The sequence below is a fragment of the Melozone crissalis genome, unplaced genomic scaffold, assembly GCF_028551555.1.
Source record: "Melozone crissalis strain CALT ecotype California unplaced genomic scaffold, PUWL_Pcris_2 ptg000016l_1, whole genome shotgun sequence".
NCBI classification, from domain to species: Eukaryota; Metazoa; Chordata; class Aves; order Passeriformes; family Passerellidae; genus Melozone; species Melozone crissalis.
This window is the reverse complement of record NW_026535794.1, coordinates 54,317,015-54,334,537: the sequence shown is the minus strand read 5'-3', so window position 1 is coordinate 54,334,537 and position 17,523 is coordinate 54,317,015. Positions and strand designations below refer to the sequence as shown.

General features: G+C 35.5%; 1 protein-coding gene across 1 annotated transcript in view; it reads left to right on the top strand.

Annotated features, from left to right (window-relative positions):
• Positions 1–17,523, top strand: part of SUGCT (succinyl-CoA:glutarate-CoA transferase) — a 322,995-nt gene that overhangs the window by 60,183 nt on the left and 245,289 nt on the right. The window contains exon 9 of the mRNA XM_054273946.1: positions 3,039–3,134. Within this exon, the coding sequence (XP_054129921.1) occupies positions 3,039–3,134 (96 nt within the window). The remainder of the gene's footprint in view (positions 1–3,038; positions 3,135–17,523) is intronic.

The following is a 17,523-nucleotide window of genomic DNA, read 5'->3' as shown; positions in this document are numbered from 1 at the left end:
TATCTTTTGTATGCTTGTAGTTCAGCAGTTTGCTTAACAGCTGTAAGATATAGGTAGATCAATTCTTTGTGTTCTTTATTAATTACATAAATTGTATATGCTGAAAGGTTTTTTGGACAGTGCTTTTTTACTGGGACCAAATCTTTGGAAAGACGAAAGATAATGAACTGAGCCAGGAAGAGAGGAAAGTGAAAGAGAGGCTGGGGAAAGTTTCATGGGAGAGTAGAAATAGATTCGTCTTCAAGTTTGCTGAACTGGTCAGAAAGTTATTATGAATGTGGCAAAAGGCTACAGAGTTCAGAGTTTTCATATAAAACACAAAACATTTATTTATTTACTTTATTTTGGTCTATATAAGTTTATTTGTTTGGTGATGATACTATGGCTACTGCTAATAAATAATTTTGTCTGGCTAATTTGGCTGTGAAGAAGGTACTCAGATCAGAGAAGGAAGTCAGAGGAAGCCAAAGGAATTTTCTTTCATGATTTATTGAAAAGACAAAAATAAGCAAACCAGTTTTATAGGCTACATAGGCATATGCATTCAAGCAAGTGGTCAGTACATTGATTGAAATGGAATTATTCTTCACACTAAGTACCAGGTTGAACTGAGACCTTGATATAGTCCTAGCAACTGTTAGTTCCAACACTGCCATCTTTGCTAAGCCCTGACTTCCCTGGCATTTTCGGTCTCTTGCTATTGAAACAAGCATGAAGCATATGCTTTATGGTCAAATGTCAATATCTAGTGAGCATTATGTTTTAATCCCTTTTTTCCTTTTCCTGTACTATGAACAAATGCCTTGGAGAAATCTAGATGTGTGGTTTTTTTCCGTTACTGAAAATATTACATTCATCTCATCCAGGAAGCTGAAGCAATTTGTAACACTGTGTTAAGAAGGTATATTTTTAGGGGTAAAAGTCTTTTTGTGAAGAATTCTGTTTATGAGACTCCAATCCCTAATTCTGTAGCATAGAATGTAGAAACAAATGAATAGCATGAAATCTTGGCTCAATTGCATTCAATATCAATATTTTGGGATTTCTGTTTCACCAGGTTTTAATTCACTGTGTCCTTCTCAGAGTTAAGTTTGATATAGCATTGCCTTATGGAAAATGTGCAAAGTTAAATTTGTTAACTTGTTAAAATGTGCAAAGTTAAATATTCCTGGTCTTTAGAAGTAAAAGCTGGTTGTAATGGATGCATCTCACTTCACTCAGTGAAATTTGTGTATAATGTGTTAGCTGTGTAGTGTTGCATGCAAATACAGAAGAATATCTAATGAATAATATTTCATCCTCACTGCAGAGCCATTTGCTGTGGTAGAGAAAGTATCACTATGGAGTATGACCCCAAAGGGAAAAATGGCAGGAATGATGGGTCAAAGCTACGTGTTACTTATAAACAACACACTCTTGTAACTCATTAACTCTCTCTATAATCATGCTCTTTCTTTCTATATTCCTGAGAAAATTTGCAGACTAGGAAAAACATTCTTCCTAGATACTTCCAGTACCATTTCCTTAACTACTGAGATATTCCTGGGGACCAAAGAACAGACATGGTTCAACATTTTAGCCAAAAGAAGTGACACTGGGTTATAAACAGCTGGACCTGAAATCCTGCTACAAAATGTTTTCCAAAAGTATTCAGGAATAAAGAATTTATTTCTAGTTAGTATATACGAATATAATTTTTTGTCAGTAGTTAGACACTTATTTGCTATGTATTTTCTTAGTTTTTCTTCTGGTGTACTAAATTGCTCCATGCATGATTTACAGTTAAATATTTTCTTTAAATGTGACAGTGGCACATTCACATTTTCTTTTCAGAATATATAGAGAAAGAACAAGAAAATGAAATAGCTTTTGATTCCTGAGAATTCTGATATATTCACATATTGGAATAGGAATGGTGGACTCTGAATTAATTCTGTGTTTTGTTGTAGACTAGACTGATTAGTAGGTACAAAATAGTATAAACAGTTTGATCATCAAAGCAACATTTCTTTGATCTAATGGGAGAAATATGGAGAAAATAATATTTTTGGAAAAAATTGTCTACATGGTCTACTGTTGAGGCAAGCACTTGCACTTACTGGTGCAGCTAGTTAACAGAATAAAAAAATGCATTGTGTCTGATGAATGAGTGATAACCTTCCATGGTAACTGTAATGCTCTATTGTGTTACTTGGCTTCAGATATCATCAAACACTGTATTCCCTCCAAGAATAAAGAATAAGGAATCTGCCATGGATTATAACAGAACCACTGATTTTCATGCATTACTGCATCACAAATTTTTATTTGTTTTTCCTAAAATATAATCATACTTACAATATATATATTTATACTCTCACATTCTGGTTCCTAAGTTAGTATGCTGTATTTTCTTCAAAGTTAATACTTTTCCAGCTATGTCTGACTAATAACTTGCTAAATCTCTCCTTATCTTCTAATGACAGATGATTTATCAAGGCCCATGACTTAATTAATATTACAGAACCTGTGGGGAGCTGAAGAATTCAGAAATATTTTCCATAGTTTGGACATGTAAAATGAGAAGCATAGGAGAAAACGAAAAGATAATCTTGTAACTGAGGAAAAAGTCTTTGTGATTTAAGCGTGGGATTGAGGTTCAGGAAATGGTGAGTTCTATCCCACAAATCCATCATGCTTCCCACTAGACTTCAGACAAGACACTGCTGCAGCTGACTATTCTGCAAAATGTTAAGGGTAACACTCTCTTATCTCTCAGGATAGTTTAATGCTACATATGTCCAGTGTTACTGGTGTTATAGGGAACATATTAATTTTTGAGTTTATGGAGTTGTTCTTAAACAAGCGCTTCTGTGATATAGCTGTAGCCTGAGTTTTTCTCACAGTAAAAAAGTATACAAAAGATATTATGTCTAAAGGATGCTTTTGTGACATAAATATGTTAGCTTATGTATCTGAAGCAGATAGAAAGAAATCTCAGAGAAATTGTCAATGAAGTTCCAGCTTTCCTAAATACTATACTTTTTTTCCATTTCCAGGTTGCATGTCTCACTCATGTAGCAGCAAATTACCTTAATTGCAAAATTGAAGCAAAACGCTGGGGTACTGCTCATGGGAGTATTGTTCCATATCAGGTAAGCAGAAAGCATTAGGGTTTTTTCCCTTGGAATTCATTATTTTGTGTATTATGAGATTGAGAATTGACTTTTCCCATGACCTGTAGTCTGTAATGTGTCTGTGTAGAGGCATGACAAGGTTCTGTTGTTCATTGTCATTTCTGCATTTCGCATATTTCTTCATCAGCAGTAGGTTAGTAACAGAACACTGAAATAGATCAAAGGTGTTTGCTGAAACTGGATGACTTTAAAGCTAGCACAATGACTTGATTGGTTTTCACCTAACAGAGAAACCTTTTTTTAAGGGTTACCTGACTTCCATTCCATACCAGTTATAAACTGAGATCTTTCAATTTTTTCCCTCTGAATGTTGGTGGTTTGATCTTGTGAGCCTACAAGAGCAGTCTAAATGACAAAGATAATCTGGCAGTGCTACATATTTGTAATTTTCTATTGATTTTGCTACAAATCACTTCCTCAGTGAGAGAACAGGTTGATAAAAGGAATTAAACAGAACTCAGATCTCCTCAGCAGAATTCATACTCTGCTGCATCTAATGAAGAGTTGACATTCCTTAAAATAACATGACCTTCATAATATAAACAAACACAGGAAAAAAAAAAATCTCACTGCAAGTTTTATCTTACTTTTGACCAGTACGGTAAACTCTTCTAGTAAACAAAAAATTGTGTTCTTTTCTAGCTCTTCATTTTGTGTGCTTAGATGGAGGTCGTGTCTTACGGAAACTTGAGCATATATTTAACTAAGAAAAATCTCTTCTTTATTTCATATTTTTTGGCATTTCTTAGCAAGTGGTCATGTTTGTATCTAGCTGGCAAAGCCTGTATTTCTTAATTTATGTCCAGAGTCCTTTAAGTCTTGAGAGGGGCAGTTTCCAGCATTTACTTGGGAGAACTGCAGCTAAACACTGCTGAGTATCTTTACCCTCTCCTTTCTTTTTACAGGAGGAGAGGGAAATTTAGTGCATAGTCTTCCCAGTGGTGAAGATCATGATGATCATAACTGAAAGATTAGCTCCCTGTGGCCATAAAATATGAAGCAAAAATTTTTACTATTATGCAGAACTCTTTCACTAGCTAGTAACAGCCAGACCTCCTCAGGTCTAAAACCAAAACGAGCTGGTTTTGTAAGGACTACATCTACTTCATCTAGGAGACTTTTTCCAATGTACTTGTACTACTTGTACTACTGCACAATCAACTATCTTGTTATGCATTGGCTACAACAGATGGCAAATTGTCTCAGAACAATGGGGAGGTGTTGTGGCTCTTTCTGCAAGAATTATTCCTGCAGTATTCTTGTCTCCAGTGCTACTGGTGTAGAAGTACGGGTGAGTTTTCCAGAACCAGCTCTCATGACCCAGTGTAACCAGGTATTTACACTCCGCTGTGTTTCTGTCATGCGACCTTTTGGTGCAAGCCTTATGAACTTTAGTATGTTGAAAGTATAAAACAGATCTGAAGTATCTGAAGTTTGTGTAAGCAAGCCCAAAAACCTGACTAAACAAAGCATTTTATCTTCATCATGTGGCATTTGGCTGAATAACTGAAACTTGTATTCTTTTATGTCCTTTTGGCCTTTGTTTTTCCACAGTCAAAAGGAAAAGCATACATTGAGTATCCTTTGTTTCTTTTTTCATGGACAGCTCTTTAGGTCTTGGAGGTTGTTTTAGCTGTTTTTTGATTCAATCTTGATTAGTCATTGTGAAAGTAAAATTTTTTTTGAAAAATATCTGAATAAAATTATGGTTCCTGTGTTTCTGTGTGCTGTTTCTGTAGTAGGTACTAGAAATATTACCTCAATATTATAAAGAAATTTTATCTAATTTTCTTGTTCATAAACCAATAATTAGGGTGGATTTTTTATGGATGGAGTTGTGTGTATGTGCTTATGGCCTAACATTGCATCAGCTACTATCGTTGCAATTCTGATTGCAACCATAAGATTATTTTGGGTTTTAGAGGATTTTTTTTCCCTTTACTAACCCAAGCTATACTTATATTGCAAAGTTCTTCATAAACTTGACTTAACCCTTGCTGTTGCTATTGTACTGGCCTTACAGTTTCTCATACAGCTCATTTGTAATATTGCAATTTGTAATATAGAAGAGATCTCTGATACCTGACTTTCATTCCTTATTCTACTTACTGAATATGCTTACTAAGATAATGACTTACACTAATCTTGACGATTTTTTCCACGATATTTTATGCAAGTGAACTACAATTTGTTCAAATAATGAAAAGCACATTTCAGAAATTTGAATTTCTATATATTTCAGAACAATTAGGTAGTGGCAAACTGTTACTTGTTTTTTCACATGTCCTTTATTTTGTTTTCTTTTTCTGTATTTTAAGTGTTTATACAGATAATAAGTTATGAAGTGACACAGAACATGCAGTCCTGTAAAAAGTGTCAGGTTATGTTAAATCATGGTGGATTGGGCAAAGATGACATCCTCTTAGAGATATTAAAAAGGCAAAATCGAAATAACTTACATCATTTTTCAGTGTGAGAGATGTCTGATCAGAGTTACATTAGAGCACTGACCAAAATAATAAAAACCCTGTTAGAAGCATCCTAAAAATGTACATAAAAAGCACTTTTTCTGCTTACAATTGTTATAATAAGTGTTCTATATTGAATGCTATGGTAGCTTTTATTTTATTGAGCTTCACCCGAATAAGTTTGTTCTTTGCAAGTGGCTCTGGTTTTTTCTACTTACAAGGTCAAATTTACCTTTGACTGTATCTCTGTCATTTCACTGAATTTCGCTATTGCTTCTTGATTGAAATACTACCAGCATAATTTGTCCCTGAATGTGTTCTCTAGATTGACCTTTATTACTTTTCTTTGCATTTAAAAATATAAAAATTAAGCATTAATGGGAAGATGGGTTTTCTCCTTCCTGAAACTTTTATCATCTTTGGAAATCTGTTCCTGGTCTGGTCTGAGATGTTAAGTTTGGTGTGCAAGGGTTTTCATATTCTTCAGGTTTTTCTCATTTGTTGTCAATGTGCTGACTTTGTGACATGATCATCTGAAATGTCTGAGTTTTCAGTTCTCTGTGTTCATTACCAGAAGCCAAAGAAAAAGATGTGAATGTCTTTTGAGTATGTAATGTCTCCCAGGTTCCTGTAAAACTAACTGTAAAGGTTTACCACAGATTTTCAATGGAGGTGAAATTTGCAATGTGCCACAAAGATGAAGTACTCTAGATTCTTATCAGCCAAAATCAGGAATAGTTTTTTGAGTCCTGAAACCTTAATGAGAAATTACCTCCTTTGAGGATATCTGCTGTTCAATGTAGCTTGAATAGGTCACTCCAGTGATAGTTAATGGAATCAGAATCCAATTTGCTTGGTTTCAAGTGTTAAAACACAAATCGTGAGTTCTGGGCTGTATCTTAAATATAATTAGTACCATTAAAAAAAAACCAAACAGTTTCTATAATGAGACACCTTGTTTAGCAACAGCTGCTCCATGATTATCCAGAGGAAATCAAGACTTCAAAACATCCGGGTTACATAATTGTGCTGAAAAATAAAGTTCTTACTGTCTTTCACTTGGGGTGATAAGGTCTTCCCTCATTCTAGTGGTTTCAGTAATGTAGCTCTCTGAGACCTGGACATTCACATTTTCATCTTTCAATTGATCCACTTGGAATTCATTCTCCTGAGAAAATCTAAGTGGAATGCTTACAAGATGTTTAATGTAGCAGCTTGTCACCGTGCCATCAGATACCCTGGGCAACTGAGCAGAGGCAAACTTTCAGCAAAAGGTGTAGAGCTGTTTCCTCTCAGGCCATAATGATGGAAGCCTATTTAGAAAATTGAGAAAACAAGTTCTTGCAGATATCTACTGAATATGATTTTATTTTTGTTCCGGATTTTAAGACTGACAGGGTTTTCTCAAGTATAGTTCATTTTATTTTCAGAACGTTCAAAGGGCACAGCCATTCTAAATGGAAGTTAAAAACATGAGACAGTAAAGAAATTATTTTAACCAATTACCTTTTCTGTTGACTGATCTATGCACTTTAATAAATCATCAGACCTAACACTAATGGTTTGTTGTTACAAACTCACTTAGATTCTTTAAATATCAACTTCTGCTTGTGCTAAGCATAAAAATTCCTTCATATGAGGAAATTATCTCGGTGTCAAAGTCAGTTAAATGTTATGAAAATCAAAGTATAAGCTCACAAGGAAGTGAAAGGTATGAGGTATTAAGAAGATGAGCACATTCTTAGATAAAATATCTCTGCATTATTTTTATCATCTGCATCTCATACTTTTTGGTCATAGAATTTCATACTGTCTAGGAGTCTTACAAAGAAAATCCCACACATGTCACTTGTGTCTCATCACAGGAGCAGAGAAATTCGATTATTGACCTGATTCATCTGGCAGATATGGTTTTCACACAAAGACACAATGTGCACCAATTTTTCTAACTCAGCTCTAGAGAATCTCTCAGAACTTCAGTCTCCTTTATTTTTTCTTTCAGTGAAGAGGACAGCAGAATAATGTCAATCATTTAGAAATTTCAAACTGCTTATTCCATCCAAGAATGGTGATTTGTACTCATTTTCTTGTCTGCCTTTATGTGGTTTTATTGCATACTTCTGCAGTTAACGACTCTTGGAATCAAAAGCAACAAAGAATAGAACTTTTATTATTTGCAAAGTTTTGTTTTGCACATGAGACTCTCCTTAAATAAATTCAAAATGGTAGAAAATCTTTCTGCTCTATATTAGCCCAGTGTAGGCGAAGATGGAACTTATGCACAGGAAATATAGTAAAATACAGATCTTTTTTGTGGACGAGGAAGTTTTAAATTCAGGCAATGCAAGATGACCCTTCTTACTCTATGAGTGTTATCTACATAATACTCATCTGGACTACTTAGACTGCCTTGGGGCTCCATTTTCCTATATTTTTCTTCCAAGCAGTGAAGCATATATACCACTAAACATGAAAATCAAATGTATTCACAGACCAGCTGACTAGAAACTGTGTTCTCAAGCTACTATATTATCCACGTAGTGTGATGAAAGCATGTTTTATCACACTACATGGATAATATTTCCAAAGAACAGTTGGCCATCCTCACAATCAACGTCTTTACTCACATGAGGAATGCCCAATACTTTAGTGGCCTTGATCTACTTACCTATAGGTTGTTTTTTAACTCTCTCCTTCCTTATGTCTTTATCTTACAAGGCACAAGAAAGAGTGAAACCAGAAAAACTTGTGTCATAATGGATTCTGTAAAACAAGAAAACAGGAATATAATTTGCAGGACTTTTCCCCTTTCTTTCTTTCTTTTTGAACAATTTTCTATTTGTAGCTTTCTTTACTAGATTTTTTTCAGATGTTTCCTACTATAGTATGATGACATTAACCATTGTGCCCTTTTCACAGATTATTTGGTCTTACTGTGAATATAGAGGAGTTGGCACTCTGCTTGGTAAGAAGTGCTGGAGTATGGATTCTTTTTCCTTGCCATTTTAGTAATTGAAAAAGTATAGTAATCATCTGTGGCAATCTCTGTAGAAAGCTCATAAATGATGAGTAATTAATTCTAGTTATTCAAACCTGACAGCATTATACTGATAATTTTGTGGGGATTTTCCTTCAGTGAGTTGTCAAGCCTCTCCCCTGGCAGAGCAGCTGTCTGGAAACCAGTCCAGTAGATTTGCCTTGGGCAGTTTTAGATATGTTCTCAGTGTGTGATATGAGATGTAGTTATTAATTCATTCATATATATCCTCTCTTGTCAGAAACAGCACTTTAAAGAAGCTGAGCTGGTATGCACACAGACAGCTTCTACCTGTACAAAGAGAATTTTCAGATTGAAACAAAATGCATTTTTAATCGAAAACATGACACTGTTTTCTTTTTCTGAAGGAAATCCCCCTGCACCTTTTAATTTTAAGCAATGCCTGCAAGGTATTTTTTAATGTCACTTATACTTTGAATTTTCAAAACAGGCGTGGATAATCACAATTATTGTTAAGGACAGATAGTTGACAACAGAGACAATCTCATTTTTTATCTCCTTCTGGGAAATGTCACAGGCTATTCTTGTATAGGTACTTGAATATGTGTTTGTACTGACATATTTATTTCCACTTATTTAAATTGAATGTACATTAAGATTATTCACCTGTCACTTGTCCATGGATACATTAGAAAAACTCTAATTAAACCAGGATAGGAATACAAGTATACTAATTTTCAATGTCATTTGGTGGACATTTGTCTTCTATGTATACTGTTAATTGCTCCACATTTGCCCATTGCTGGGGTGAGGGATCTAGTTGGCATTTACAAACATGTTACAAGGCTACTGAATATTACAGAATTGTATATTCATGTCAAATTTAGTTCTTTGGAAGAGCAGTTTAACAGAGCCCTGATCAGTAGAGGGCTCTTCACATTGTAGCTGGTTGGAAAGTGATGAAAGCAGGATCTGTGGGGTTGTAGGGAAGATATTGACTGCAGCTGGATCACTGCTTTCTTCTAATCTGTTTATTGGATCCAAGGCAGAAGAATGAACTTTGCTTTTCGTTTTCTTAACATGTTTTATAGTCATTGTATTATTATACAATGCAGCCACTCATGAGCTGAAACATATTTAAACAGTGTGAAAGAGAACTCAGAAATCTGTGTATCAGCATTGCTCAATGACTTCTGACATAATTGTCCTGCATAAAAAATAATAATAATAATAAAAAAATATATATGCGTGTACATAAATAGGTGCTTGTGCTGCTTATTTTTACCATCTGAAGCTTGTGTCAGTTTTGGTGGGGAAAAGTTGATTGTTATGGAAAGGTATGTCCACTAGATGTCATTCATGTAATCTAGTTTTTGTTGTAGCATTTATTTCTGAAGAGCCATGAAGGATGGTGGATACAAATTACCAACATTATTAGCTGTTTTTCTATATGCAGTACTTTTGACTTTATATATGTGTGGCATGTTACAAAATAATATTAGTATTCTCTCTGTGATGGGTTTGACACATAATTTAGTCTAGAACTCCCATCTTTGCCTATTTTTGCTTAGAATAGCATTCGTTGTTGCCTGAGTAGGTGTGTTATATAAGAGTGGCCAGGTGAACTGCATGTAGTTGGTAACTCTCTGCAAGGAGAGACATGAGTATGGATGTCAGGGCATTATGCCCCAAAGGAAAACAAAAATATCATGTGATTAATAAAATTCCACCCCAAATGTTATCTTTCCTAAGCTCTATATAACTAAAACAGCAGTTCTTTAGAAAAGTGTATATCTTGTTAGGAAAGGGAACTCGAATTTCAGAAACTTACGCAAGTGGATTTATATACTAACATATCTTTGCCACATAATGATGCCTAAATATCTGAGGGACTTAAATTAGAATCACTTTAAACTACCTTAAATAAAGTACCCTGTATGTGAACAGGTCAGAAGTGCATCTGAGTATTCAGTTGGGTGGGCTGATAGGATCTGTACTGACTGATATCAGCAAAGAGTTCTTTCACCCCCTGCCTCCCTCCACCCATCTTTGTAGCACGGCATGTGCTAGTAACTGCTAGACAGCTTCTGGGGAGCCACATCCATACTCTCATTGAAGAGCAACTGCTGCAACATTGGCCTGTGCTCTTTCCCACTTCCAGCTTGGAGCAGCTACAGTGAAACTGGAAGCTGGAGATCACAGCTTCCTCCAACCTCCCTTTCCCCTTCCATATGGAATAAAGAATTTCTCTGCCCTGTGTAGTCAGCCAGAGGGCAAGATGGGGAAGTGATAATCCTCTTGGAATGAGCACTTGCATGAAAAATGATAAATGCTACTTTGCATGGGGATTAACACTTGCTTATGAACTTGCTTTTAATAGAGTGATGCTTCTCTTTCAGCGATGTGAAGGTTCATTGTACTCATAGACCTGATTAAGAAACACTGTTCAGCCAAAAGGGAACCATCTGCCACCAGAAACATAAAGCTGTTCAAAACTGTTTCACTCTTTTGCATATTGTTCTCAAGAATGTAAACCACTTACTTTCACATAGCATTTACTTCCCTAAAGAAGGGCTTGTTCCCCACATCTCATCACAACATTCTTCTTTCTCCCAGCATGAGAATTGCATTTCTTCTCACATTTAATGCATATGTTCGAAGTCTGTGCTTTATCTCCATGAAACTCTGAAACAGGACTCTCCAGAGGTAGTCTAATGAATGGAGTTGCTATATAAACTACATCTATTTTCATTTCTTTGATGGAAGACTTTGCATTATGCATTGAGGATGTTCACAGAGCGGGTCAATCTGTCAATAGAGTTTGTGAAGCTTGTTTGGTATCTCTAGATATATTTGATATTAAGCACTGCTTGATAGAGCTTTGGTGCACAACCTGATTGCTACTTTGCAAGATGATCTCTTCTTTTCACAGTGAGATGAAACTTCATCAAACCTGGCTATTAAGTTAATTTCCAAGCACTGATGCCTGCAAATAAATTTCATATGGGCTATACCGTTTTCTTGAAAATTATTGCCTTACTGCTACAATAAGGTTAGCTCCACAGGAATCACAACTGTGGTGCTCCAGCACACTGCCACTCCTGAGAATTTAATGGGAAGGGTGGTGAGAGGTCTTCTGTTCTATTTTCAAAAAAGGCCTTATGAACTTAAGAAGTATCAGTCCTGTTGTCTTTCCAAAGTATTTGAGATTTAAATGCTAAATCTGGTTATGTACATATGCTTTAACTATGCAGTGTTTTTAAATGTTGTTTCTCATGCCTTTTGTTACATTCAATCATACATATAATGTTGCATGATGCTAACACAGGTATTTTTAATTATTAATTATTTAATGCTTTCACTAATAAAATTTGATGGGAAAAAACCCTTAAAATTGTAATCTAAGGCTTCTTCTATTATTCAACCACTATTATTACCAAAATTGTTTTGATTTCTTTACTTTTTAATAAGTAGTAATTCTGTTGTATTGAGAGGGATTAGGGTGAAGGTGAGAGAAAAAATTTTTTAAAGTAGTTCTCTGTTTTGACAAAATCATACTTCCTGACCGTCACCTAAAACATGCAGTACTCACTGTATGGAATTTACTCTTCTAATACAAATTAAGCTAGAGAAATTGATCTTACATCTGTATCCCCAAGGGAATCTCAACTCGTTTTATCCAGTCTACACCTTCACCTTCGTTCACATATATCTAGGATAGTTTTGACAGATGTTTTTTCCAATTTCTATTCACTAGAAGTTTTGCAATACATGCTACAGTCTTGTTTATGTAGATTTTCATGCCCACTGCGAGGAGTAAAAGAAGTAACTCTATTTTTAATAAGGAAGATAGAACCTGAATTTAGTGATAGGCTTTTGGTTATAAGTTAGTGATGTGTTATGGCAGTTGATCACAATGTTGTGTCTAGCAAGTCTTTACATATGTAAATATATGTACGTCTGCACTGTTCTTATTCCTGGATTATGTGAAGTCAGTTCATTCATGTTTTCCCCAAGGCTATATTTTTTAAACTTCTTGTATCTTTGTGATTTTATCTCTGGTATGATTTCCACTTTGATCACCTCTTCAAGTGTTGTGTCCAGATCCACCAATTGTCTTAAGTAGATTCTACATGTTTTTGAGTAACACGAAGAACTTTCACATGTGTTTAAGGCACCCAAGAATAACTTGCTTTAAGTTTTTAACAGCAACATGTTGTAATGTCTCCTTCATCTAAGGTGTTCTGTTGCCAGGGCAGGAGAACAGCATATGGTTCTATGCCTAAACTTTGCTGATTGCTCAGCTGCAGCTTCCTTTTGTTTTACTGTGCAAAGGTTCTTGGGCTTCCTTTGTCTGTATTCCATATTTTTTGTTTTGTTTCACTGTGGATCATTTTGCACAATAGTTGTTAGTTATCAGGTACACTGACTCCAAGTCCAGTGAAGCCTGCAGAAATGAGGTTAATCTGCTGGAGTGACCTCTAAGTCTGAGGTAACAGAAGCCAAATGAATTGCTTGACTGTGATCTGGGTTTATGTCAGCTACAGCAAGTTGAGGGTATGCAAATTTTGTGTGAGGATGTCCCTATGTTGTTTGGTGAACTTTTTAATTTTTGGCATGTTAGTTTTACATCATTAGTCGTCTGTCTCTTCCTGGGTGTTTCTAGGTAGATGAAACTAGAGATTTCAAAAAGTTGTAGCAGTATGGAAGACCCAACTTGTGTTTCATATTTTGTATTTTACATTTTCTATATTTTTTGTTTTGGAAAGCTACCACAATAAAGAGTGGAAGGTAAATTATTTTAGTGGAAAGGCTATTCTTTTCTAGAAAAAAATAAAAAGCAGACAAAAGGTTATCCTTTAATTTGCTGTCAGTTAATATTAGTTGTTCTTCATGTGGAAGGGCCATAATAATAAACAAATAGGAAGTTGATGTGACTTCCTTCAAGTAGAGAAACGTTAGCTGAATCTATGTAACAGTTAAATCCTAACATAAAGACAAGAAATATAGAATACTACAAATACCGATGTATGATCATGTCTCTTCTCATCAGAGACATGTTTTAACCTTGTCAAATTTATTTTTGGCATATGTGGTTATGGTAGTGTCTAGAGAGTTTTGACCATGAATAATAGTTGTGACAATGCAACAAAGGCTTTTGTAGTATACACAAGTTATTGACTTAGCTCGCTGGGGCAGAGACTGCATTTTAATTTGGCTTGAGGCTTAGAACAATGGACCCTGAGTCTTATTTTAGTGCTTTCACAAAACCAAGAATAATTTTTTCCTCTTTTGTGTACAAGTGTAAAGTATTTTATTTGAGGATGTAATATAGGACTGAATGTCTTGAAGTAATTTTATGATTTCACTTTTTTGTTCCTGATGTTACCCATTTTTACATGCTCAGTTGACATTCACCATTTTGTCGAAATTGGGAGATAAATAGGAAGTATAAATGGCCATCACATGACTGCTGAAATTAGGAAATAATCTGAGATTAGTTTAATACCTACAGCGTTTACAGATGTATTTAATCCATGAATAATGAGGAAGGCCATGGACAGCAATAATATGTATATTTGTATTAACAGTCTGATCAGGTAGCTCATTTAAGAGAATGTTATTAGTGAAACCTCTTAGCACTCCTGCATAATTATGCTGTCTTTTCACTGTTACCTTTTTAAGCCCCTTGGAGATTCTTAAGTAGTTTATTTCCTGCCATTTAACAGTTTTGAGTAATAATGATGATGAGAAAACAGTTAAATAGTTTCTTTTTTCAAGTACCAGGTGCTGAAAGCAACTGAGAATGTCAGTGGTTTTTATAGTGGTTTCCTGTACAACTTGTGCAAGCTTCCTCGAGCTTGAGTCGTATAAGCCTTTGTCAGATTAAAAAAGATAAAATAAATGATTTGTAGTCAAGACATTGGACTGAAACGAAGAAATTTAGTTCTGTTTGCTTGCAAAATAGCTGTTTTATTTCTGTTTCGGGTGTTGCGACTTCTTTTAATGTGACACTAATTTTTGGGAGAGTGCTCCCAATTCATTTTTAATACAAGGTAGAGCAGTTTCTTGAAATCACCTGTTCCAGATTACAGAAAGTAACAGAGTGGTAGTTATTTCCAGAATTTGTGCTGCTTTTTTTAAAATCACATTTCTGTCTATGTTTTGAGATTTGATTGCCGTCTTTGGGATTTGAGTAGGGCATTTTGCATGCCCCTGCTTCATCTTTTAAAGAACTGACCTGTTCCTTCTACTTTTCTCCTCTTTGGTCTCTATTTAAATAGTAGGCTGTTCATAAGATGTTGAAAAGAGATGATTTGTGTCTTGCAGGCTGTGGCTGCATGGCATTGAACAATGCAATGTACAGGAGCTAATTCCAATGCTGCAAGCAGGGAACAATCATAAACAGTCTTGGATGGGGCTATCTTTTCTCCATGTAAAATAATCTTTAAAAATATTGCTTTACAAAGATATTTGCCTGACTTATTCTGGGACTTCACAACCCCTCAGGCAGTTAATTCTAGTGCTTCACTATTTATTATCTCAGTGGCACACAAAGCAATATGCTAGGAATATTCAGATCAGATATTAAGAAAATATTTTTAATAGAGAGGACACATTCTTTCCTCTTTTTCAATAGTCCTCTAGATCTTGTAAGCTGGTATGTTTCAGACTTCTCTAGGCTAAATGTTCCCAACTTGCTCAGTCTTTCCCCTTGGATGACATGTTCTAGAATTTACAGTTAATCTCTGACATTTCCTTTTGGAACACAACAGTTTTGTGGCACCCAGAACCAAATGCAGTACGTTACTCCAGTTCCAGTTGCATCATTTTGAAGTACAAGAGAAAGAATATTTTGTGAATCTTGTGGGTTCTGCTGATGATCTAAAATTCCACTTTAATATTACCTTGCTGTTGCAAAGGAGCCTTTGTTAACTCATACTCAGTTTGTGAAACACGTGGATTCTGGATCCTTTTCTCTTGCATACGAATTACCCATGTCAATTAATTACTCATGCCTAATTGTAGAACCTCCCAGCTGATTTTCATTCTTGAATTTTACCTTCTGCTTTCAGATTTCCTCTCCCAGTTAGCTGCAAACATTTTCAGTTCTATCTAGTCAGCCTAGTACTTGCAGTACCTTCTAGTTTTGTGGATCTTCAAGGTTGATGTATGTCCTTTCCTCTCTCCATATCTGTGTTTTTAATGAGACTATTGAAATAATCCATGAATAATTGATAGTATTTTTTCAGATTAACAAACAGTTCATAACCCCTTTGGGTTGATATCCAACCAGTTGATAATTGGTTTTCTCGTGTGTTCTTACTTAAATTGTACTGCCCTTCCCTGTAGGCTGGTGTGCAGAGACAGACACCTTAGTCAATGTATATGAACTTTGGAAGACAATTTTGGCTGTTTCCCTTCCTCTGGTTGTTTGGGGGCGAATGTGTCCTTCTGAGAGGGAAGTGCTGACATATAATTTGCTTGATTTTATTATTTTTTTAAATTCAATCACTCTGCACATTTCTAATCTCTAGTATATCTCGTCTGTCCCCAGTATGATAGTGTGTAGGTTCCTCAGACTCAACTGCAAGGATTCTAGAAAAAATATCTTAGCAAGTGCTTTAGCAGAGTGATTGAAAACACTGTGTTTTCAGAAGTATCCTCTCAACACAGCATTTTCATAATCTAGCTCAAATTTCATTGTATGTAGCCATGTCGGTGTGCTACTGTACCCTTGCTAATGAATTCCCTAAGTATATGTTTGTGTAGTGCAGAATAGAGTCATAGGTGTCCTTTTAATGCAAATACCAAGCAACTAAAATAGTAACACATTGCAGACTGTAAATAGTAGGCAGATGGGTTGCTCCTGGAGATTGCCAATGTTCATAGGAACCAAGAGGGTCATCAGTTAGTTTCAAATTGCATTGATTACTGTGCTGAGCATCTTAGACCCCCCAACTTAGTCACTGAAATGGGTAACTGTGCCCAGCATCATAGACATGCAGACTTAGTCACCCAAATCCAACTGAATCCTTTAAAAGTGCAAGTTTAGTGTGGCTTCAAGGGCATGTAAGACCTGTTGATTAATTTCTGTGTTATGGTTTTAGAATTTCACCTGGAGACAGAAGTTAAAACAATGTTGTCCTGATGAATGTGCCAATTTCCCCTATATTATGTGTTCCAAAAATTGCTTTGGTGGAAAAAGAAGGAAGACAGCTGACTCCTTTGCATAATTACTGAAGCTGACTTGGCAGCATGCTAGACTTTGTCTATCCTCCATTTTAATAAAAGCTTAGTCAGTTATTTGGTTTTTGCATCTTTGATTTTAGTTCCTTGAGGGAATCAAGACCCTGTTCTTGATTTAGCAAGACTTTACTGTCCAGATGTAAATGGTATTTTTTTGGTAATGTATATCAGACTCACCAGACTCATCAGTAATGTATCAAATCATCAGGACTTGGAAGAAAAGGCACCTTCTCCCTGAAGCTCCAAAAATACTGAAATTGAAAAATGCTGATAGTTTGTGTTTTAGACCATCTCATGGCTTTTAAGCCAGCTTTATGATTTTTGGGAGATCTAAATGATTCTCAGTGTGTGCTTTGCCATAAAGTAATCATTCACTGTACCATCTGCTGTAATTCCATCAAGACATGCTCCCCTTGACATCCCTACCCCAAAACCATTTCTGATAACATTGCTTCCAAACTCTGCATCCATATCTTCTAGGGAATAAGCAGACCTTTCATGTCTGAAAGGCTGCTAAGAGACAAACCTAGCATCCACTAAATTTCAAATGCTGTTCAAATCCGTTGTAGTTGTTCTGATGTCGCACTCCAAGAATGTCTTAAAACGTGTAAGTAAAAGGGTTGTAATGAGC